Genomic DNA, 17,995 nt, shown 5'->3' on the forward strand with positions numbered 1-17,995 from the left:
TCTTTGCTTGCACCCATACGAGGAGACACATTCGAATATGAGGATCATATGTAAGAGGGAGAAACACAGAGGAAACACTGCTTGATACCACATTAAATGAAAAAAAGAGAAAGAACTAAAAGGAAAGAACATAAGAGAGAGAGAGAGAGAGTCTTAGAAGCCATTTCACTTTCTGATTTATATTTCCATGCTACAGTTTTCAGAAGGTGAACCTGCTTTGATGAACATGTAGCATCTGAGGAGAAAGAAAAGAGAATGACAAATGGAGAAAATTATTCATGACTCGACATTCATTTCTCTAAAACTACAACATGATGAATCTAGTAGTTACATTAGACCTCAAAGATAACATACCCCTTGTCTCCCAAAACCTAAACAGAGACGCACTACACAAAAACTCAGGTTGCCAATGGGCCCAAAAAGGGGCACCTGACTCTGGTATCGTCTGCAACAACAAAAAAAGAAAAAGAAAAAATACAAAATACAAGAGTTACTATGAGGGGAACCAACATCAAAATATTACCCCTCCCCTCCCACCCCAACAAAAAAAAAGGAAAAGAAGAAACAACACCGCTCTAATATGGGGTTTGATAATTTAAAAGGTTGGTATATTCTTTCTCAAGAAAACCAGTGCTAGTCAGAACTGCATTCCTGACCTTTCTGAGATCTCTCCCTTTTAGGGTTCTTCCAGCACCTTCATAAACAGAAGAGGGTGTGATATGGCTCCTTGCAAGCTTCTTGGCAATCAACTCATGTGGGGGTATTCTGTCATCATCATCATCACCATAAAAAACAACAGCAGTGTCATCATCATCTTCAAAACCATGACCATGACCACCATCATCATCAGAATCCCAATGTTCCTTTACACCCTTCTTGTAGATCTTTGACCAGTCAGGAATGTTAACAGGTGAAGATTGTTCGACAATTCTGACTGGGTTGTTGGCAGTATCCCCACTCTTAGGGATCATCCTAGAGGCACTATGTGCGAGTCTCTTTGGTGTAGAGGCACCTTTGCTCTTCTTACCCCTGGACACATTGTGTCCAACAGCAGACCACACCTCATCCTCATCAAAATCTCCATCTGCCATGGATGCTCACTCCCCAAAAACACACCCACAGTAAGATGAAAAAAGGCCAGATGAAGAAGGGTCTAATGATATGCGCTTAGGTAGGTGCTTGAAGGGCGCCTAGAGGTCCTAGACCATGAAGATACCCTTTAAAAGATGAACATGGTTTGATGTGAAATGATCAAGGACATTCATTTTTGTCACCTTGACACCCCAAAACAGTAATTGTAGACCAAAAGGTGTTCTTATCTCCTGCTCTACTTTCTTTTTTGTGGGTACCCTCTTGAACCTGATTTGCTCTCCTCTTCTAGGAGTTGATGTTTCTTAGAAGTTAGAAAGGATGAATAACAAGGGGGTTTCAGCCTTTTGAGGGTCATGCAAGAGATAGAGAGCAGAAAAGTTGGTGGAGATTGATGGGTTTTTCGAAAAAAAGGGTAGACGTGTTGGGGTTCGCTGGTGTTGGGATCAGGTGCAATCACATTGCACAATTGCAATGTGCCGCTGCACCTTATCACCATCCATCTGCTGTTGGGCCATATGACATTTGTACTGACAGAATATGGAGGGTGATCATGTGCAGCGGCACATTGCATTTTTGCAATGTGATTGCACCTGATCCTGATTCGGTTTTCGAGCAGTGAGTTTTCTTTCCTTTGTTTTCTACTCGTGGCATCCGCATCCAGAAATAGCATGTCCAACTTGGATTGGATATCAGACCGTATACTGTTCGCAGCCCTAATTGCTGGTGCCTAGCTTGCCTTTCTTAGGCAGCGTTTAAACCTGTTTTTACCACAGTCGCAACCATATCTCCGATATTTTGAAAATATGCAATCTTATCACTGATAGTTTGAAAGTCTAATATTATTGCTAAAAAACATAATATTTTCAAAGATAACATTTATTTTGATAGCATTGTGTTTTTAACGTGATATTTACACGCTAAAAAAACTTTTTTGCAGTTTTTTTAATTATTTATATGGATATTTATATTTGGTATATACATTTTAATTTTAATGTTACGTACACCATTTTTTTATGACGAGGAACACTCATCAAGAATTGGGTTGCTTAATGGGCCCGTCTCCTTGTGAGGAAACCCCTGGGTGGGGTCACCGACACCACACCAAAGCCCTTACATAGCCCACCAGTTAAAGGCACCCGCACACCCATATACCAATATTTTAAAAAAATCGCAAGATTTTTTCCGAATCATGTTTTCCCAAGAACAAGATTTGTGACTTCCAAACACGGTTACCAGGTTTCTGAACAAACTTGGCCCAGCTCAGTTACCTAAAGAAATGCAACAAAGCTTGACTAAAACCATTCGACCTGTTCATTGCCATCTTAAATTTTGAAACATATATTGTCATCTTAAGATCGACATTCAATATGTCACGGCCTACAATCCTGCAGTGAATGCCCTGGCAGAAGCCTTTAACAAGACTCAATTGGCATGAAAGATTGCTGAAAGCACTATAAGTTTACCAAACTACAACTCCAAAAAAGTGTACTCCATACTAAGGGCCTCCAATGAAAAAAATATGGAAAAATATGAGCGTCCAATGAAATATGCCTAGGGCCTCAACTTCTCTTCAGTGTTCAAATATCATGTAGAGCACTAGAGCCTGATGTGCATTGAATAGAAATATCATGAGCAACAGAGGAGAGTATTGAATATAAGAAAGCTCGGGGGGCAATGCCCTTGCTCTAAGAAGAATTGAAGTGCTTGGAAGAGTATTGATTTGTTTTTTACATGATTAGTTAGCCAGTTTTTTTCGTTTTGAAAGGCAAGATGGGGTTAGGCAGACACACACCAGTTATTATTCAACGTATCACTGGGATTTGAACCATCAATGTTCCACCACAAGGACACGTGCACTGACAGCTCCTACCAATCACGCAGAGCATTCATCTCAACATTTCTAAAGATGGATACCACCCCCATCACGATAAATGCAAAGATTAATGGCTGGTCACTTGCAGAGACGCTGCATTTAAGGTGAAGTCTATTAATTATGTCATTGTACAAACATGCATTTTCATTATTATACAACTCATCTATCAAGGCCTTGGAGCCCCCAATGAAGGCCGTGCACCTGGCTAGGTGGGTCAGCTTAAAGGTGTACAAGTTAGACGATGTTGCAACTTTGATACTCAGGGTGTGTGTCATTTGTCACAGGCTGAAGCTGGGAGTAATGCAACTTTGATACCCAGGAACTCAGGTTCTGGTGGGTTCGGGTATTCAATACACATCGGACCCATTGACACCCCTAGATCAGCTAACTGGATCTGGCACCAGTTATACTACTTTTCCAAGTGAACTAGGTGTGGAGAGCAGAGTTCATAATGTGCTCTGTTTCTTAGTCTGCTCATCTGTTCTATGCTCTTTTTTCTTGGTTTTTCTTATTTTTCTTGTAGGTGATTACTCATCCGATTCTTTTTATTTGTTGTGCTTAATTCTTCCTATCTGTTATACAAATATTATCTATTCTCTCCAAAAAATCTCTTTTTTTGTGACCTGACAAAACCCGAACCCATACCCGACCATTTGTTATTTGGGCAGGTTCGGGTATAATGTAATGGGTCGGGTACCCGACCTGTTGGAAGTCCTAATTGAATGTATGTCCAAGCTTGGTCTGTTCATGGATTTAAAAGGACATGAAAAGTAATCTTCATCAGCAATTTAAATAGAATATCTCATGAAAAGAAAAAACAGAATAAACTCTTATGTCATTGGAAAGCTAATCTTTTAGCTCAAATAATGGGCTGGCACTAGGATCAATATTCATGCGTTGCATAAATCTTCAAAATTCCACTATTCAATCCAGACCACAGTCACAAATCTGATGCTCAATATTTTCTTGACAAGGGAAAATCTTGAGATATTTTAGAAAAAATGGTTTTCTCAACAAAAAAGGGAAAATATAGTTTTTTAAAAATAAAAGAAAATATAAAATTACTCAATCGTGACCTCCTCCTCAAGAATGGAGAAACCATGATTTATTTAAAATTCCACTATTCAATCCAGACCACAATCACAAAAATATAAAAAATATTTGTGATTGCTGAAGTCTTTAACCACAAGCTTCCAAATTCCATAAGATGTGTTCCCCCCTTATAAAAGATCACGTGAAAGCTAATAAGCTCTAAAAATACTTGAGCTAGATTTTCTGGTCTGTGGTGGAGACATGAATCCAAATTAGAGTGGGCACAGGTGTGTCTGTGTGTGTTACAATTTTATATATGCCAATATTTTTCCAAGTTTTTTAGAGAAAAAATGAAAATTTTGAAAATATCCACACATGTTCCCTTGCAAAGATTTTCCCAAGAATGAGACTCGTGGCTATGGTAAAAAGAACTTATATATATATATATATATATATATATATATATATATATATATATATATATATATATATATATATATATATATATATATATATATATATATATATATATATATATATATATGACAACTCAGAAATCAAGAAAGATGGAGTATATGAAATTTCATGCCAGATCCAGGTCCAACCTGAGTTCTGAATAAGATCTGCAAATTTCAATGTAAAAAATATAAAAAATTATTATGTCATTGGGTATAGGTATGGATCGGATCTGGTTTATGTAATCCTTATAGAACCCATATATGGTTTTTCCCTTTGGTAGATTTGGTTGAATCGTGGCCTGAACTTGGCACCTGCACCTTCGAGTTGGGTTTGGGTCTAGTGAATTTCTTATCCATTGACACCCCTATGTGTGAATACCACTACAACGTGTGTGTGTGTGTGTGAGAGAGAGAGAGAGAGAGAGAGAGAGAGAGAGAGAGAGAGAGAGAGAGAGAGAGACGAATCAAAGATATCAACATTACGACAGGTTCAACAGTCGTTGAAACCGGCAAACAAAACACACAGAACCCAGACCGACAAAGAACACATAAGCCAAAAAAGCACAAAATACAAATCAGAAACAAGGCGATCAGTCCGGATCCGGAGGAGGCCTTAGCGGCAATTGTCATTAAAGATCAAGAAGAAAGATGTGTAACGAGAGAGAGAGAGAGAGAGAGAGAGAGAGAGAGAGAGAGAGAGAGAGAGAGAGAGGAACTACAATATGTTGTGGTAAGACATGATGATGATGAAGAAGATGAGGATGCTTGGTACAACATGCAAAGGAAGAAGCAGAGGAATTTGTTTTGGTGGGAGTTGGAAGAGCAATGGACAAATTGGAATTCATATTAATCTTTTTGATGCAGGAGCAGAGCGGGATAGATCTGGGTTTATATAGTTTAATTGGGCCTACTTTCTATTTTAGATATTTTTGTATTTGGATATGAGATCATTTTATCTGGTTCATATATTTTTGTTAGGTTTGACTAGCTAATTAGAAGTTTACCAAATTAAGTACTTTGATTTAATTAGAATTAAGAAACCCTTATTTATATAAAGATAAGAGACTCATGTGGCTAAGCAGATGAGATTTGATATCAGTTAATTTCTATTTATTTATGATATTTTCTGCTTTTACTTATTTTCTTATAATTTCTAGTCATTTCTTATATTTTTATTGAATTTTCTGATTTTTTCTAGTTAATTCATAGTTGGTAGATTTCTCCTTGCGGTCTCAGTTTCCAGATTGTATCACCTTCTCCATCATTTAGCCCTTTCCTCCATCGAAGCATTTGCTTGTAATCCACGTTAACAATATGAAGACCTCATTTGTTCAAATCATGGTGGGGCTCTTTTGGCTGTATGTGAGTGGATGGAGGTCCAAATTTTAAGACGGGGGCAAGGGTGAAGACCTTGTACCCTGCCCTCGACCCGGTCCACTGTCATCCATGGTAAATAAGGGTGTCAATGGGTTGGACACCACTACAATGGGCGAGTCCGAACCCAGTTCGGACTAAGTAATGTGGGTATTGGATTCAGATTCATAGTTGGGTCTGATCAGATTTTTCATAAGAAAAACCATACGCAGATCTGATAAGAAATATTACATTGAAAAATTGCAGATCTTAATCAGAACTTGGGTCGGACACGGGTTTGGTATAAAATTTCTTAAATCATACCCGACCCATTTAATAATTTGACCTCATGTGTCAGACCTGGATAGTTAATCAAACCCCTTTCTTTGTAACCAAACCCTGACCCTATAGGATCTGGTATGGGTCAGGATTGGTTCATACCCAATCCATTGACACCTCTATCCCTGACTACCCTGTAGGGATGGCTTTATTCAATAAATTTTAAAAATTAAAACTTGATCAATTAGATCATTCTTCACTATTATATCTCCACAAGAATTGAGAAAATGTGACATTAGATTATTGGGAAATTTCCTCTAATTAGCGTTTGAATGGCGGGATGCACTTGTCCTTTAGATGAGGGTGGGTATCGTGTCCTACATCAAATGCAGGACATAAGATTCCCACCAAAGTGGGATGCAAGTAGGGCTGGTAAAAGAGCTGAATAAGAAGAGCTTCAAGTGTTCTTGACTCATTCAGGCTTAATCATAGAAAAGTATATTGTTTTAGAGCTGGAAGAAAAAATATAGTAAAAAACATATGTAATATATATTGATTGATTGATTTTCTTACTACTAACGAGCACATATGAGTGAAGCTAACGAGCACATACGCACCGATGCTGACAACATTGCTTTTTATCTTCCACCCACACAAAATCTTCTGGTACAAATTTTCTACAGTCAGCTGTCACTAAAAGTGAGACCTCCACCCACTTTTCCCGTGAAAGAAAAAGAACAAAAAAAAACAATACTATAGTTTAAAGGGTTTTTAGTATACACAAGTTGCCTTAAAAGGCTATTTAGATGCATCAACTTGCCAAGAAAAAGTAGTCGGAAAGTTCAGTTTTGTTGCACTTTCATACTGCAATCTGCCTAAGAATGTGATTAAGCACTGCTTATCAAGAAAAAAAAAACTAAAGGTTTTTGTTGGAATAACTGAGAAAACATGGTCTCACTCATGGAGTTCATTGGTGTAAAACCTTGCTCACATGAGTCCATAGTGACAAAAGTTTAAAAGGTGTTTGCTCACCTGTGTTGGGAGGTTGCAGGTTCAAAACCTAATGATATAGTTGTATAAGTCTGCCTAACCCCAACTAGACTTTTCCTATGAGTTTTTTTTGCTTTCAAAAGTGCCCTAAGAAACAATTAATCAACCAACCAATCATTTAATGAATAATAAAAAAAATAACATGATACTTAAATGCATAATTAAAAAATGCACTAAATGTTTTCAAAAAATGCACTAAATTGAAAGTTTTGGGAAATCGATTCCCTCTCACTTCCTTAACGTTTCTTTCTCATTTTTTGTTTCATTCACTTTTTCTTAACTTTTCAAGATTTTAACATTAAAAATACTATTTTTTTAAAACAAGTTTACGTGTGGGGTTTATATTGCTTTCTATGTGTTTTCTTTTCATTTTCCATGTGTGTGCATAATCACTTCACAAGTCTTTTTCAACATTTGCTTCCCCGCTTCTGCTATTCACTAAGGCTTCTCTATCCATTTTGCTTTATGGTCACTGGTAAAAACTGTCTTTGACTTTTGTAATAAACTATAACAAAGTTTAAGTATATTTAAAAAAATAAAATAAAATATAATCATATTTTTAAAATAATGCAAAAACTTAGGTATCCATTTGCATCGGGCTGTCTCAAGCCCGTTTAGAGCTCAGCTTGCTGGGCTTTAAGTGTGGCCCGGCCCGGAGATGACCCGCTTCTTAACGAGCTGAAATTTGAAAAGCAGCCCATGACCCAGCTCATTGGCCCAATGGGCCAATGTCAAGCGGGCCAGACTGATTAGTATAATTAATTAGGTACGTAATAAATAATTAACAAATTTCTATGTACTCAACTAATTATTTTTTAAATTTTTATAAAATTAATGCAGCTAATTAGGTAAATAATAATAGTTATCAAGTTACTATCGAATTAATTAATTTTTATATTATTAATAATTAATAAATAACTCAGGCCCGTTGGATCGGCCTGATAAACCGCATGTTGACCTAGACCCAGCCCACGTATATAACAGGCTGGGTTTTGGCCCAGTAGCTAACAGGTCCAGACCTAAAACTTTGGCCCAAACCCGGCTCATGACGTATTGGGTCGGCCACCCATTGGGCGGACTGGCCCGTTGCCCACCCCTAACCGTAACACGGTTTAGTATACTGTTGAAAAAGTTTAAAGCGCAGCTCTATTTTTTAATAACGTCGAAAACTTTCGGGGCTAATTCGAAAATTACCTAAAAATAAATAAAGTGGATCAAACAAAAAAAAGAAAAAAAAGGAGGGTAGGGAAGCGATTGCGTCTCTCATCGGATTTTGCGTGGATTCTTCTCCCTCAAGCGATTGGGTTTGTTTTCCTCCCCCCTTTGCGCGATCGTGACGATCATCATCGTTGTCAAAGGTGAGAGGGCTCTCTTTCCCCTTTTGTTTCCTTCTTCTGTTTTCTTTTTGTTTTCTGAGGTTATGAATTTCCAATCTATCGAAGTTTGATTTTCTCTTGGTCTGCTTTTTTCCCTTCTTGGGTTAGGGTTTTCTTCTTTCCCACTCTCCCCTCTTTTTTTCTTCTTCTGCGGATTCGATCCTTCTTCGCGGGGTTTTTGTTGATGGATCGCGCCTGATCAGGTGGAAATTGGAATTGTCTCGTTTATCATTTTTCTCTTCTGATTTTGAGATTTTAGGGTTCTTTTTCCTTTGCTTATCTTTCGATAGGTGGGAATTGATTTCCTTATTCTTTTTGTTTTTGTTTTCTATTCTTCTCTATTTCTGTGGTTCTTTTAAGGTGAGACATTGATCATTGATTTTACTTTCTTTTTTATGTCTTCTTTCGGTGGGTGGGGTGGGGTGGGGGTGGGATGATGATGATGGGAGGGAACGTGGCTTAGTTGATTTCTTGGTATAATTCGTGGTGGATTTCTTTTCAGATGGAGCTAGGATTTGTAGATTGTTTTTTTTTTCTCCCCCATTTGGTAATGACGTGCCGCAAACAAGATAGGCAATTGTCTCCGATGATGGATTTTTGCTTTGATGGTTGGAAAATCTTGATTGTGGTTTTTTTGGTTGGTTTCTGCAGAAAATTTTCCCTTTTTTCTTTTTAAATTCTTGAGATGCTGATGATTCTAAATTAAGTTGTTTTTTTTATCGCTGTTTGCTTGAGTTATTTTGGAGTTGTTGTTTTTTCTTTTTTCTCTCACCCTCTCTCTCTCTCTCTCTTTGCTTTTCTTTTTATGCTTCTGTTTTGGTTGTGATCAAGGGGTATCCTTGATGCAAAATTTATGCTTTTGATTATGTCACATACTCGGCATTGGTTCCTTGTGTCTTTGTTTTTTGTTTTTCTGGTTATATAGTTTGAAACGTTTTATATTTTTACTTTTTGTGGATGCCAACACGTAGACTTCGTCTCCATAAGGGATAGAACTGTATTATTTCTTTGCATAGATTTATTTTGCCTTTTATTATTTTTTCCATTTTCTTGCATCGGTGGTCCAGTTATTGTTTTTTGCTTTTTTTTACTTTGTCTTGTTACTTCATCTCCATGTTTCTTGACTTTCGCTTGAACTTAAACAATGTACGACAATCTTGTGACAGGACAAACTAGCTGGAAACTGCAATGGCAAAGAGCTCATTCAAGCTAGGGCAGCCATTGGGTTTGTACTTCCGCTCTTCCTATCTTGCTTGTAGTTGTACGTGTTAACTACTGGGAATGCAGCATAGCTGCGGTGCAGATGGCTTTCTATTTGCTTTTTCATGGGTCATTGACTTGCATCAACTTTCTCATATTCATCAATTCTGTACATCGAGAATTTTTGTTTGTATTGTAGTTTGTGTCGTATGGGTAGACTTAGGGTAATATTGGTGCGTCATTTGTTTCTTACCCCAGTATATAGGAAGATGGTGTTGAACTTCAAAAAAATCCTTGTTATGGTAGTTAAGAACTTGGGTGAGGGGCAAATTTTTAAATTTAGTTGCCATCTCTCCTTCCATCATGATTTATTTGTGCCCTTGAAGTCTAAAATTTATCAGTGCCTCTGTTATATCTCAATGTACCTCCATAGACATGACACAAGCGCACGGAAATGCCAATCTATTATTTCCTTGAGCTAAACTGGAGATGTTGTTCTGGTTATGATTGGTTGTATTAGCTTATGGTAGCATATGGGGAAAATATGTGTATACCTGTGGAAAGGAGCTTGCTGGTGAGTTTGTGAATGATTGATTTGAAGTTTGGACAATGTCTCAGTTACTCTTTTCTCTGTTTAATACTTTCCAAATATGGCTTGAATTTTATACCAGTATGAAATTTATACATAACACCCATCGAATATGCTTTAGCTACATAACTCATCCTTGGAAACAAACGTTTCTATTTCTGTTCTTTTTAACTATGGCTAATGAAACACTATTTTCACATTGATTGATGGTTTAAAAGCCAGAATATGCCCCCAAGAAATACAATTTATGTTGCCAAAAATCTTTAAATGTTTGTGTGTGTGTGTCTATAATCTATATATATATATATATATGGAAAGTGGTAGCTGCCTACCACTTTTCTGACGTACCATCAAAATTAAATATAAAAAGACCTAATTCAAACCCCTAATTAAAGAAAATCAAAGAAAAAAGCCCTAATCAATTATAAGAAAATCCCTAATCAAATTAACTATAAAGACCCCCAATTAAAGAAATTTGATTCAAAGCCCTAATCAAAGAAAATCAAATAAAAAAACCCTAATAAAATTAACTCTAAAAAGCCAATCTTTGATTAAAGCTAAGCCCACAGAGTTTTATGCTGCCAAGATAGTGACCGTAAGTAGGGCAGGCAGAGCCAGTGTGGCTAGGTCTCCGATCCTGGGGGTGGTTTCTCCGTGTAAATATAAAAAAAAAATTAACTATAAAAAACTTTGGAGATCATATTCCATGGTTATCTTTATTAGCAATTTTCTGGTATCTTGATTTCATCCAGCTTTTGTATAAATCTTATCGTGATATGCAATTTCAGAAAGAAGACAGGCAGAAGCTGCTCGGATCAGGGAGAAATACCCTGATAGAATTCCGGTAAAGTCTCCCTATCCTGTTGGTATTGTTGTTTTTTTTTTTTTGTTATGATGCTGTATTCAACTATTGATATGATCTGTTGCTCTTTGTGTCACAGGTTATTGTTGAGAAAGCTGATAGAACTGATATACCGGACATTGATAAGAAGAAGTCAGTTGTTAAATTAATGACTTAATGTTTATTTTCTTCACCTGTTGTCATCTGTTATTTGTGTGGTGCTTTCTAGATATGTTATTTGCTTTAATGATCTCAAATTTCTGCTATTTATGTAAAAAAGTGTGGATTTTTCTCTGGTTGCCGAAATTTAATGTTCCAAAAATGGAAACATTCTTTAGGATTTTGTATGTATTAAAGTAATATCATTCGCTATGTTATCTAGTCTTGCATATGGTTGTCAGTGTCAGACAAGGGTACAAAGTGTTGGACAAATCAAGGCTTAAAGAACTAGAAGGGCATGCAATTATACATATGCACACAGAGTAAGACATCTTTTTTACTTTGAACTACAAAGAGATGTAAAGCACGTTCCTGTCATTGAGCTAGAAAGCAAGAGGGGTTCATACAACAACAACAACAACTACGCCTTCATCCCAAAACAAAGCAAGGGGGGTTCATCCTTATCAAAAAAAGAGAGGGTGTCATATTACCAATGCAATGCGTGAGACTAAAATCAGTCAAGTACTAATATATTATTTCATAATTTTTTTTTCATGATTGAAATGAATTCAGGAAGGCATGGCCAATACAAAGTTATCAAGATGTTTGTAATTCTAGACTAAACTAACAAGTTAACTGCGAAAAGTATATTGAAATCCAAGAGTAGCCTAGAAATCACAAAGAGACCTGAGCACTAGATGAATTGAAAACTGGTTTTCTTAAGTGTTAATGTCAGTGTCAAGTTGCCAAGTATTGGATTCTTACATGGCTGACTTTAGCCTTTAGGAGTGTCCAGTCTGCATATGAGGTTGGTTGGAATTTGTTATTTAACCTGCCTGTTGAGTTCAAAGGAGGTGAAGATTCTTGAGTGTACAACTATCTTTGAATCATATAGAAGAGACAACATTTAGTTGCTTCTGTTGTGCCGTTGCAAAAATACCGAAAACAATGTTTATGTTTTGAGTCCTTTTTAAGTTTTGTATGATTGCAGTAATTGTCTATATTCCTTCTGTATTTGTCATGGACAGGTGATTATTATTATTATTAGTCCAAGTTGTTATCATCATTATCCAACATGGTTCAAGTAACCTTTTATTTGATGTGATTCTTGTAAGAGATAGCTGGAACAGTTACTGGTCTGCATGTCCATTAAGCTGGACCTGCCAGATAAGCCATGGATAGTCTGCTGTTAGGACCAAGGTTTCCAGACTAGGAAGCGGAAGAGAGAAGCGATGCATTTTAAAATGTGCAGGAAGTCGGAAGCGAGGAATAAAAAAACAATATAAGAATTGAATTGGAATCAAAATGGAATGCAAATAAAAACTAAAATAAAAGTAACTATTTTCATGATTTTTTAGTGTAAGAATAAATTTTTAGCAAAATATAAAAATAATGTCTGCCAATTTAAAGAAAACACATGGAAGTGAGTGAGAAGTGTGAGAGGAAGCACATAAAAAACATGAGAAGTAGAGTGAGAGAACATATAAGAAGAATAGATGAAGCGTGTGAAAAGCATAGGAGAAGCGTGGATAATCGAGATTCTTATCAAGTTTCGGAAGCGAGAAGTATCACGCTTCTGAAACGAGTTTCCGGGAAGCGGGCTTCCCACCTATCTAAAAAGCTTCCGGTAACTCTGGTTGGGACAGCTTTTGGCATATAGCCAACTGAATAACTGGGTGCTGGAAAGTTGGTCACTGAGCTGGAGTGTGGTGTGTACGATCAGTCCAAATTGCTCTAAATTGTTTTCACTCAGCCTGCACACTCATGCACTCCTACATCCACACCCATGATTACACACGTGTGGGTAGTCTTAACATCTATGCTACATAGTAGATACTAACACGGTCACCCCAACCCCAGTAAATTTGTTAACTGAACGATGGTTCCACATGTTAATTGTCACCACCACAGGTGTGCTCAGGTTGGCTGTGGGGTGGGCATACCTGCACCTAATATTTGTCCTAATTACAGGTCTATCTTATGGGGTGGGCATTCTCTGGTTTTATGGGCCTGTTGCTCTGACCTGAGCCTGTCCTTGCTGCCTCTAATATTTGTCCTAATTACAGGTCTATCTTCTAAAGTGTTTTCCTACCAAATATTTTGTTTGTCGGTTGATGTTGGAAATGTTCATTGCAAAATGACATTTCAATCTGTAGTCACAGTACTATGCTCAATAGTTATTCTCTGACATGGTTAATTGTGTGATTTCTCCTTCGTTTACCATGCTAATTGCAGTAAAACAAATTAATTTAGACTGGAAACTCTCACTGTAAGAAATTAAATATGTAATCTACTTAATATCAGTCTACTACCGGCTATTTGATGAGTTTTTTTGTTGTGAGTAGCGGACAGAGTAGAATGGTTAAGTAGCTTGTGTCTGTTCACTCTGATGCATTGGTTATTGAATATGTGATCATGTGCGAAATTGTGCACCTTTTTCAGTTTAAAAGGGAAAAAGTAATAGAAAAGATAATGTGAATTCAAAATCAAAGGGAAAAAAGAGAAAAGAAAAAGATTGACTGTTCGGTGAGGATAATATTAGTCTTCTATGCCTAAATTTATGCATGCGGCTATTGTTTTATAAAAAATGTTTGGTCTTCGGTATATGTCTAACATGGTGCCAACACACGACATTTGTTTGTGGCGCTTTGCTCACCTTACATGTATAGACAGATACAACAACAACAACAAGAACAACAAGAACAACAACAACAACAACAACGCCTTCATCCCAAACAATTGGGGTCGGCGATATGAACCAAAAAAAAAATCATTTTGGGTCCTCCTCATGAATCCTTCTCCTCCAATCATTTCTATCCAATGTCATGTCCTCGGTGAGGTTCAAAGCCTTCATATCCTTTCTTATCATCTCCATCCAAGTCTTCTTAGGCCTACCCCGACCTCTTTTAGCTAATATATTTTCTCATTTCTCCATCCTTCTAACCGGAGCATCATTAGGCCTTTGTCGAATATGCCCAAACCATCGTAAACGATTCTCACCCATCTTATTTTCAATGGGTGCAATGCCTACCTTCTTACGTATTTCCTCGTTCCGAATCTTATATTTTAGTGTCTTTCCACACATCCATCGAAGCATACGCATCTCAGTTACACTCATTTTTTGAAAATGATGTCTCTTGGAAGCCCAACATTCTGTATCATATAGTAAAGCGGGTCTAATTGTCGTCCTATAAAACTTTCCCTTCAACCGCAACGGCATTCTACGATCGTACAACACTCCAGTTGCACTTTTCCATTTCATCCACCCAACCTTAATCCTATGATTTACATCTCCATCAATTTCTCCATTCTTTTGAATGATAGATCCCAAATATTTGAAACAGTCATCCACCGCTATTTCTTGCTCACCAAGCTTCACTACACTCTCATCACTACTTCGTTGCTTACTAAACCGACATTCCATATATTATGTCTTACTCTTACTCAACGTAAAACCTCTTGCTTCCAAAGTCTGTCTCCATAATTCTAACTTAGCATTAACCCCAGCTCTAGACTCATCAATCAAAACAATATCATCAGCAAACAACATACACCACTTCACATTTTCTTGAATTGATCTCGTAAGTTCATCTAACACTATAGCAAAAAGGAAAGGGCTTAATGCAGATCCTTGATGTAACCCAACCGTTATAGGAAAATTGTTTGTCACCCCTCCACAAGTGCGAACATTGGTTACTATTCCTTCATACATATCTTTAATTATACTAATGTACTTGAGAGATATACCTTTCTTCATCATTGTCCACTAGAGAACATCCCTAGGTACTCTATCGTATGCCTTCTCCAAATCAATAAAAACCATATGCAAATCTTTGTTCCCCTCTCTATATCTCTCAATGAGTTGTCTAAGAAGATGTATAGCTTCCATAGTTGATCTTCCAGGTATAAAACCAAATTGATTCTCTGATATCATGGCAACCTTCCTCAACCTATATTCAATCACCCTCTCCCAAAGTTTTATAGTATGACTCATGAGTTTTATACCACGATAGTTTGTGCAATCTTGTATATCACTCTTATTCTTATAGAGAGGCACCGAAGTACTCTTCCTCCACTCATTAGGCATCTTATTTGTGCGTCAAATCTTGTTAAAAAGATTTGCCAACCAGACTAAACCTTTCTCACCCAAGCATTTCCAAGCCTCGATAGGTATATCATCCGGGCCAACTGCCTTTCTGGATTGCATTTCCTTCAAAACCTCTGCAATTTCTTTCTTTTGAATGTTGCGCATGAAGTCACGATTCATCTCATGAAAATGAATGGAGAAGTCTCCAAGATCCTGGGCATGCCTTCCATTAAATAGCTTATCAAAATAATTTTTTATCTCTCCTTAATCTCCTCATCTTTAACTAAAACCCTTTGCGTTTCATCTTTGATACATCTAACCATACCCAGATCCCTTGATTTCATATCTCTCATCTTTGCAAGCCTATAAATATCCTTTTCGCCCTCCTTAGTATCCAACCTGTCATAGACCTCCTTATATACCTTATCCCTCACATTTCAAACTACTTTTTTAGCTTCCTTCTTTGCTACCATATACTTCTCCAAATTCTCATTATCACGACTCTTACTTAGATTTCTATAGCACTCTCTTTTAACCTTAATAGCTAATTTGACATCTTCGTTCCACCATGATGTATCCTTACCTAACGGTGCACCGCCTTTAGACTCACCCAAAACCTCCTTCGCCACCTTTCGCATGCAACCCGCTATCTTATTCCACATTTCGCATGCAACCCGCTGTATAGATAGATGTGTTCCATTTAATTAGGTGGCTTTGTTCATTCAAGGTGAGTTTTCACTCCGCGTGTTGTTTTCATGTGCACTTGTAAATTGCCATACCATGTTATTCTACCAATATGACAAATGTATAATACTTGACCAATATTTGTGAGCTGAATGTCGAATCTTAAACATGAATATCAAGCAGCCTAAATACATATTTTTTTTTCTCTTCAAGCATTTAAAGTTTTCCTTGGTAGGCCTTTGAGGTTTTGGAATGGATTTCTTGCTAGAGGATGGCGAAAGCAAGCAGTTTCACCTATGTCATTTATTTCTCTCTGCTTCCTTTCCTTTTGTGTCTACACATGTTTTCATTTGCCCATGCTTATCCTGCCTTTGCATTTACTTGTATTCGCAAAGCCATTTCTCATTTGCTTTCATGGAGAAATAATACGATTTTTGTTTGTGTCTTGATTACAGATATTTGGTTCCAGCTGATCTTACTGTGGGGCAGTTTGTTTATGTTGTCCGAAAGAGGATAAAACTCAGTGCTGAAAAAGCCATCTTTGTATTTGTCAAGAATGTCTTGCCACCCACTGGTAAGAAGAGGCCAAATTATGCTTTTTCTAAATATAATGTGCATGTGAGCGCTGGTACATGTATGTGCCAACAGGCACACATACACAAAAAAAAAACAGGCACAATGCTTGCATTGCTGCTCTTTTTGCAACTTGGGTGCAATTTATGTGTCACTTTACAAAAAGTGAAAATGCAACCAAATCAAGGGGATATTTTCTGCGCTTGTATTTGGCTAAGCAGTATGAAGTTCCTATTTTGTATAGAAAATTTTCTTTTTCCTTGTGCATCTTGTTCATTCAAGACTGCTTAATATGAAAAGTGTACTGTTGAAGGGTTTGTGGTATTGTGTGTGCCAATTTTGGGGCGTCACAGTGACTTTATTATGCACCATTATCTTTTTATATTAGAACCTTCCGTCATAATTTGTCTGTGGTTGGTTCAAGAAAAAATGCTTTAACTCCATTGAAATCCGTGTATAAGCTTCTCTATGTCAATAACAGAAATCATGTATTTCAGGTGCATTGATGTCTACCATATATGAGGAGCATAAAGATGAAGATGGTTTCCTTTACATGACTTACAGTGGGGAGAACACGTTTGGAGCACTCTAAGTTCGGCACTTCTTCCGTAAATAATGAAGATAATATGTACATTCTTCTGTCATATCTCCCTTTTAGCCGTCTCATCTGCTTGATGAATCAATGGAACCTAGTGAACTGGTCCTTCTTTGTCCCTTTCTTTCCCACGATGCATGCAATGACACTTTATTTCTGCGCATCTATTAATGGCAAAAATTGTTAGTAACTGGCAATAATTTGATCATGTGCATCTGCACAGTTTAGTATCCTGGTTAGTCTTTGTATCTATTTAATATGTTTTTCTGTTTTTTATTGGATGCAAATGCATAGCTGGTTAGACAAATGGTTGAAGCCCACAGCCATCTCTAGTCACCTGATGTATCAACTTAAGATGGAATAAGGTGATGTTTGAACCTATCCTAAGCTAGCATGTCCAGTGCAGTCTCACGGGAACCAATTGGTTCTATTGGCGAATGGGGTTAAATGAATATGACTTTTCATTGACACGATAGCAGCTCCTTTGAATTGTTGGGATGAATCGGCAAGGTAATTCATTATGAATGAGCAAGACTATTCCCATCATTTCATGAAGAAGATCCATTTCTTGTTTATTCAAATTGTTGTGATTTGGGTTGAATTCATTGCGATGTATTTAAATTCTATGTTGAGTACTGTATTGATTTTATTTTGAGTTGGATGCGAATATCCATTAACTGGGAGAAAGGCCAAAATAAAATCAAGCGCTAGAAAACAAACAGTGATAGAGAAACTGCAAATGATGTGTGAATGT

General features: G+C 37.1%; 2 protein-coding genes across 3 annotated transcripts; one reads left to right on the plus strand and one right to left on the minus strand.

The window, feature by feature from the left end:
- Window positions 1–575: 575 nt before the first annotated feature.
- LOC149844618 (protein S40-6-like) lies at window positions 576–1,091 on the minus strand. The gene is made up of 2 exons (XM_089985641.1): window positions 872–1,091; window positions 576–814 (listed from the first exon to the last, which is right to left on the minus strand). The coding sequence occupies exons 1-2, from the start codon at window positions 1,089–1,091 to the stop codon at window positions 576–578; spliced, it is 459 nt and encodes a 152-aa protein (XP_089841767.1).
- A 7,266-nt stretch (window positions 1,092–8,357) lies between these two features.
- LOC149844619 (autophagy-related protein 8C-like) lies at window positions 8,358–17,471 on the plus strand. 2 transcript variants are annotated; one of them, XM_089994948.1, is made up of 6 exons: window positions 8,358–8,495; window positions 9,680–9,738; window positions 11,091–11,146; window positions 11,244–11,296; window positions 16,529–16,647; window positions 17,144–17,471. In XM_089994948.1, exons 2-6 carry the CDS (start codon window positions 9,702–9,704, stop codon window positions 17,236–17,238), a joined length of 360 nt encoding a protein of 119 aa, XP_089851074.1. In that variant the 5' UTR covers window positions 8,358–8,495; window positions 9,680–9,701; the 3' UTR covers window positions 17,239–17,471. The 2 variants fall into 2 exon arrangements, with proteins under 2 accessions (XP_089851074.1, XP_089851079.1); XM_089994953.1 differs by lacking the exon at window positions 8,358–8,495 and adding an exon at window positions 8,627–8,716.
- Window positions 17,472–17,995: the final 524 nt, after the last annotated feature.

The sequence above is a fragment of the Nuphar pumila genome, chromosome 2 (genome assembly GCF_984573655.1).
Source record: "Nuphar pumila chromosome 2, dmNupPumi1.hap1.1, whole genome shotgun sequence".
NCBI classification, from domain to species: Eukaryota; Viridiplantae; Streptophyta; class Magnoliopsida; order Nymphaeales; family Nymphaeaceae; genus Nuphar; species Nuphar pumila.

What these genes read in the sequence shown, in the direction of transcription:
- LOC149844618 (XM_089985641.1), bottom strand. Translation starts at nt 1,091, where the DNA reads ATGGCAGATGGAGATTTTGATGAGGATGAGGTGTGGTCTGCTGTTGGA. An exon ending in GTCAAAGATCTACAAGAAGG is followed by an intron (nt 815 to 871) that starts GTGTAAAGGAAC and finishes ATGGTTTTGAAG; the next exon opens with ATGATGATGACACTGCTGTT.
- LOC149844619 (XM_089994948.1), top strand. Translation starts at nt 9,702, where the DNA reads ATGGCAAAGAGCTCATTCAAGCTAGGGCAGCCATTGG. An exon ending in AATACCCTGATAGAATTCCG is followed by an intron (nt 11,147 to 11,243) that starts GTAAAGTCTCCC and finishes TTTGTGTCACAG; the next exon opens with GTTATTGTTGAGAAAGCTGA. An exon ending in GAATGTCTTGCCACCCACTG is followed by an intron (nt 16,648 to 17,143) that starts GTAAGAAGAGGC and finishes CATGTATTTCAG; the next exon opens with GTGCATTGATGTCTACCATA.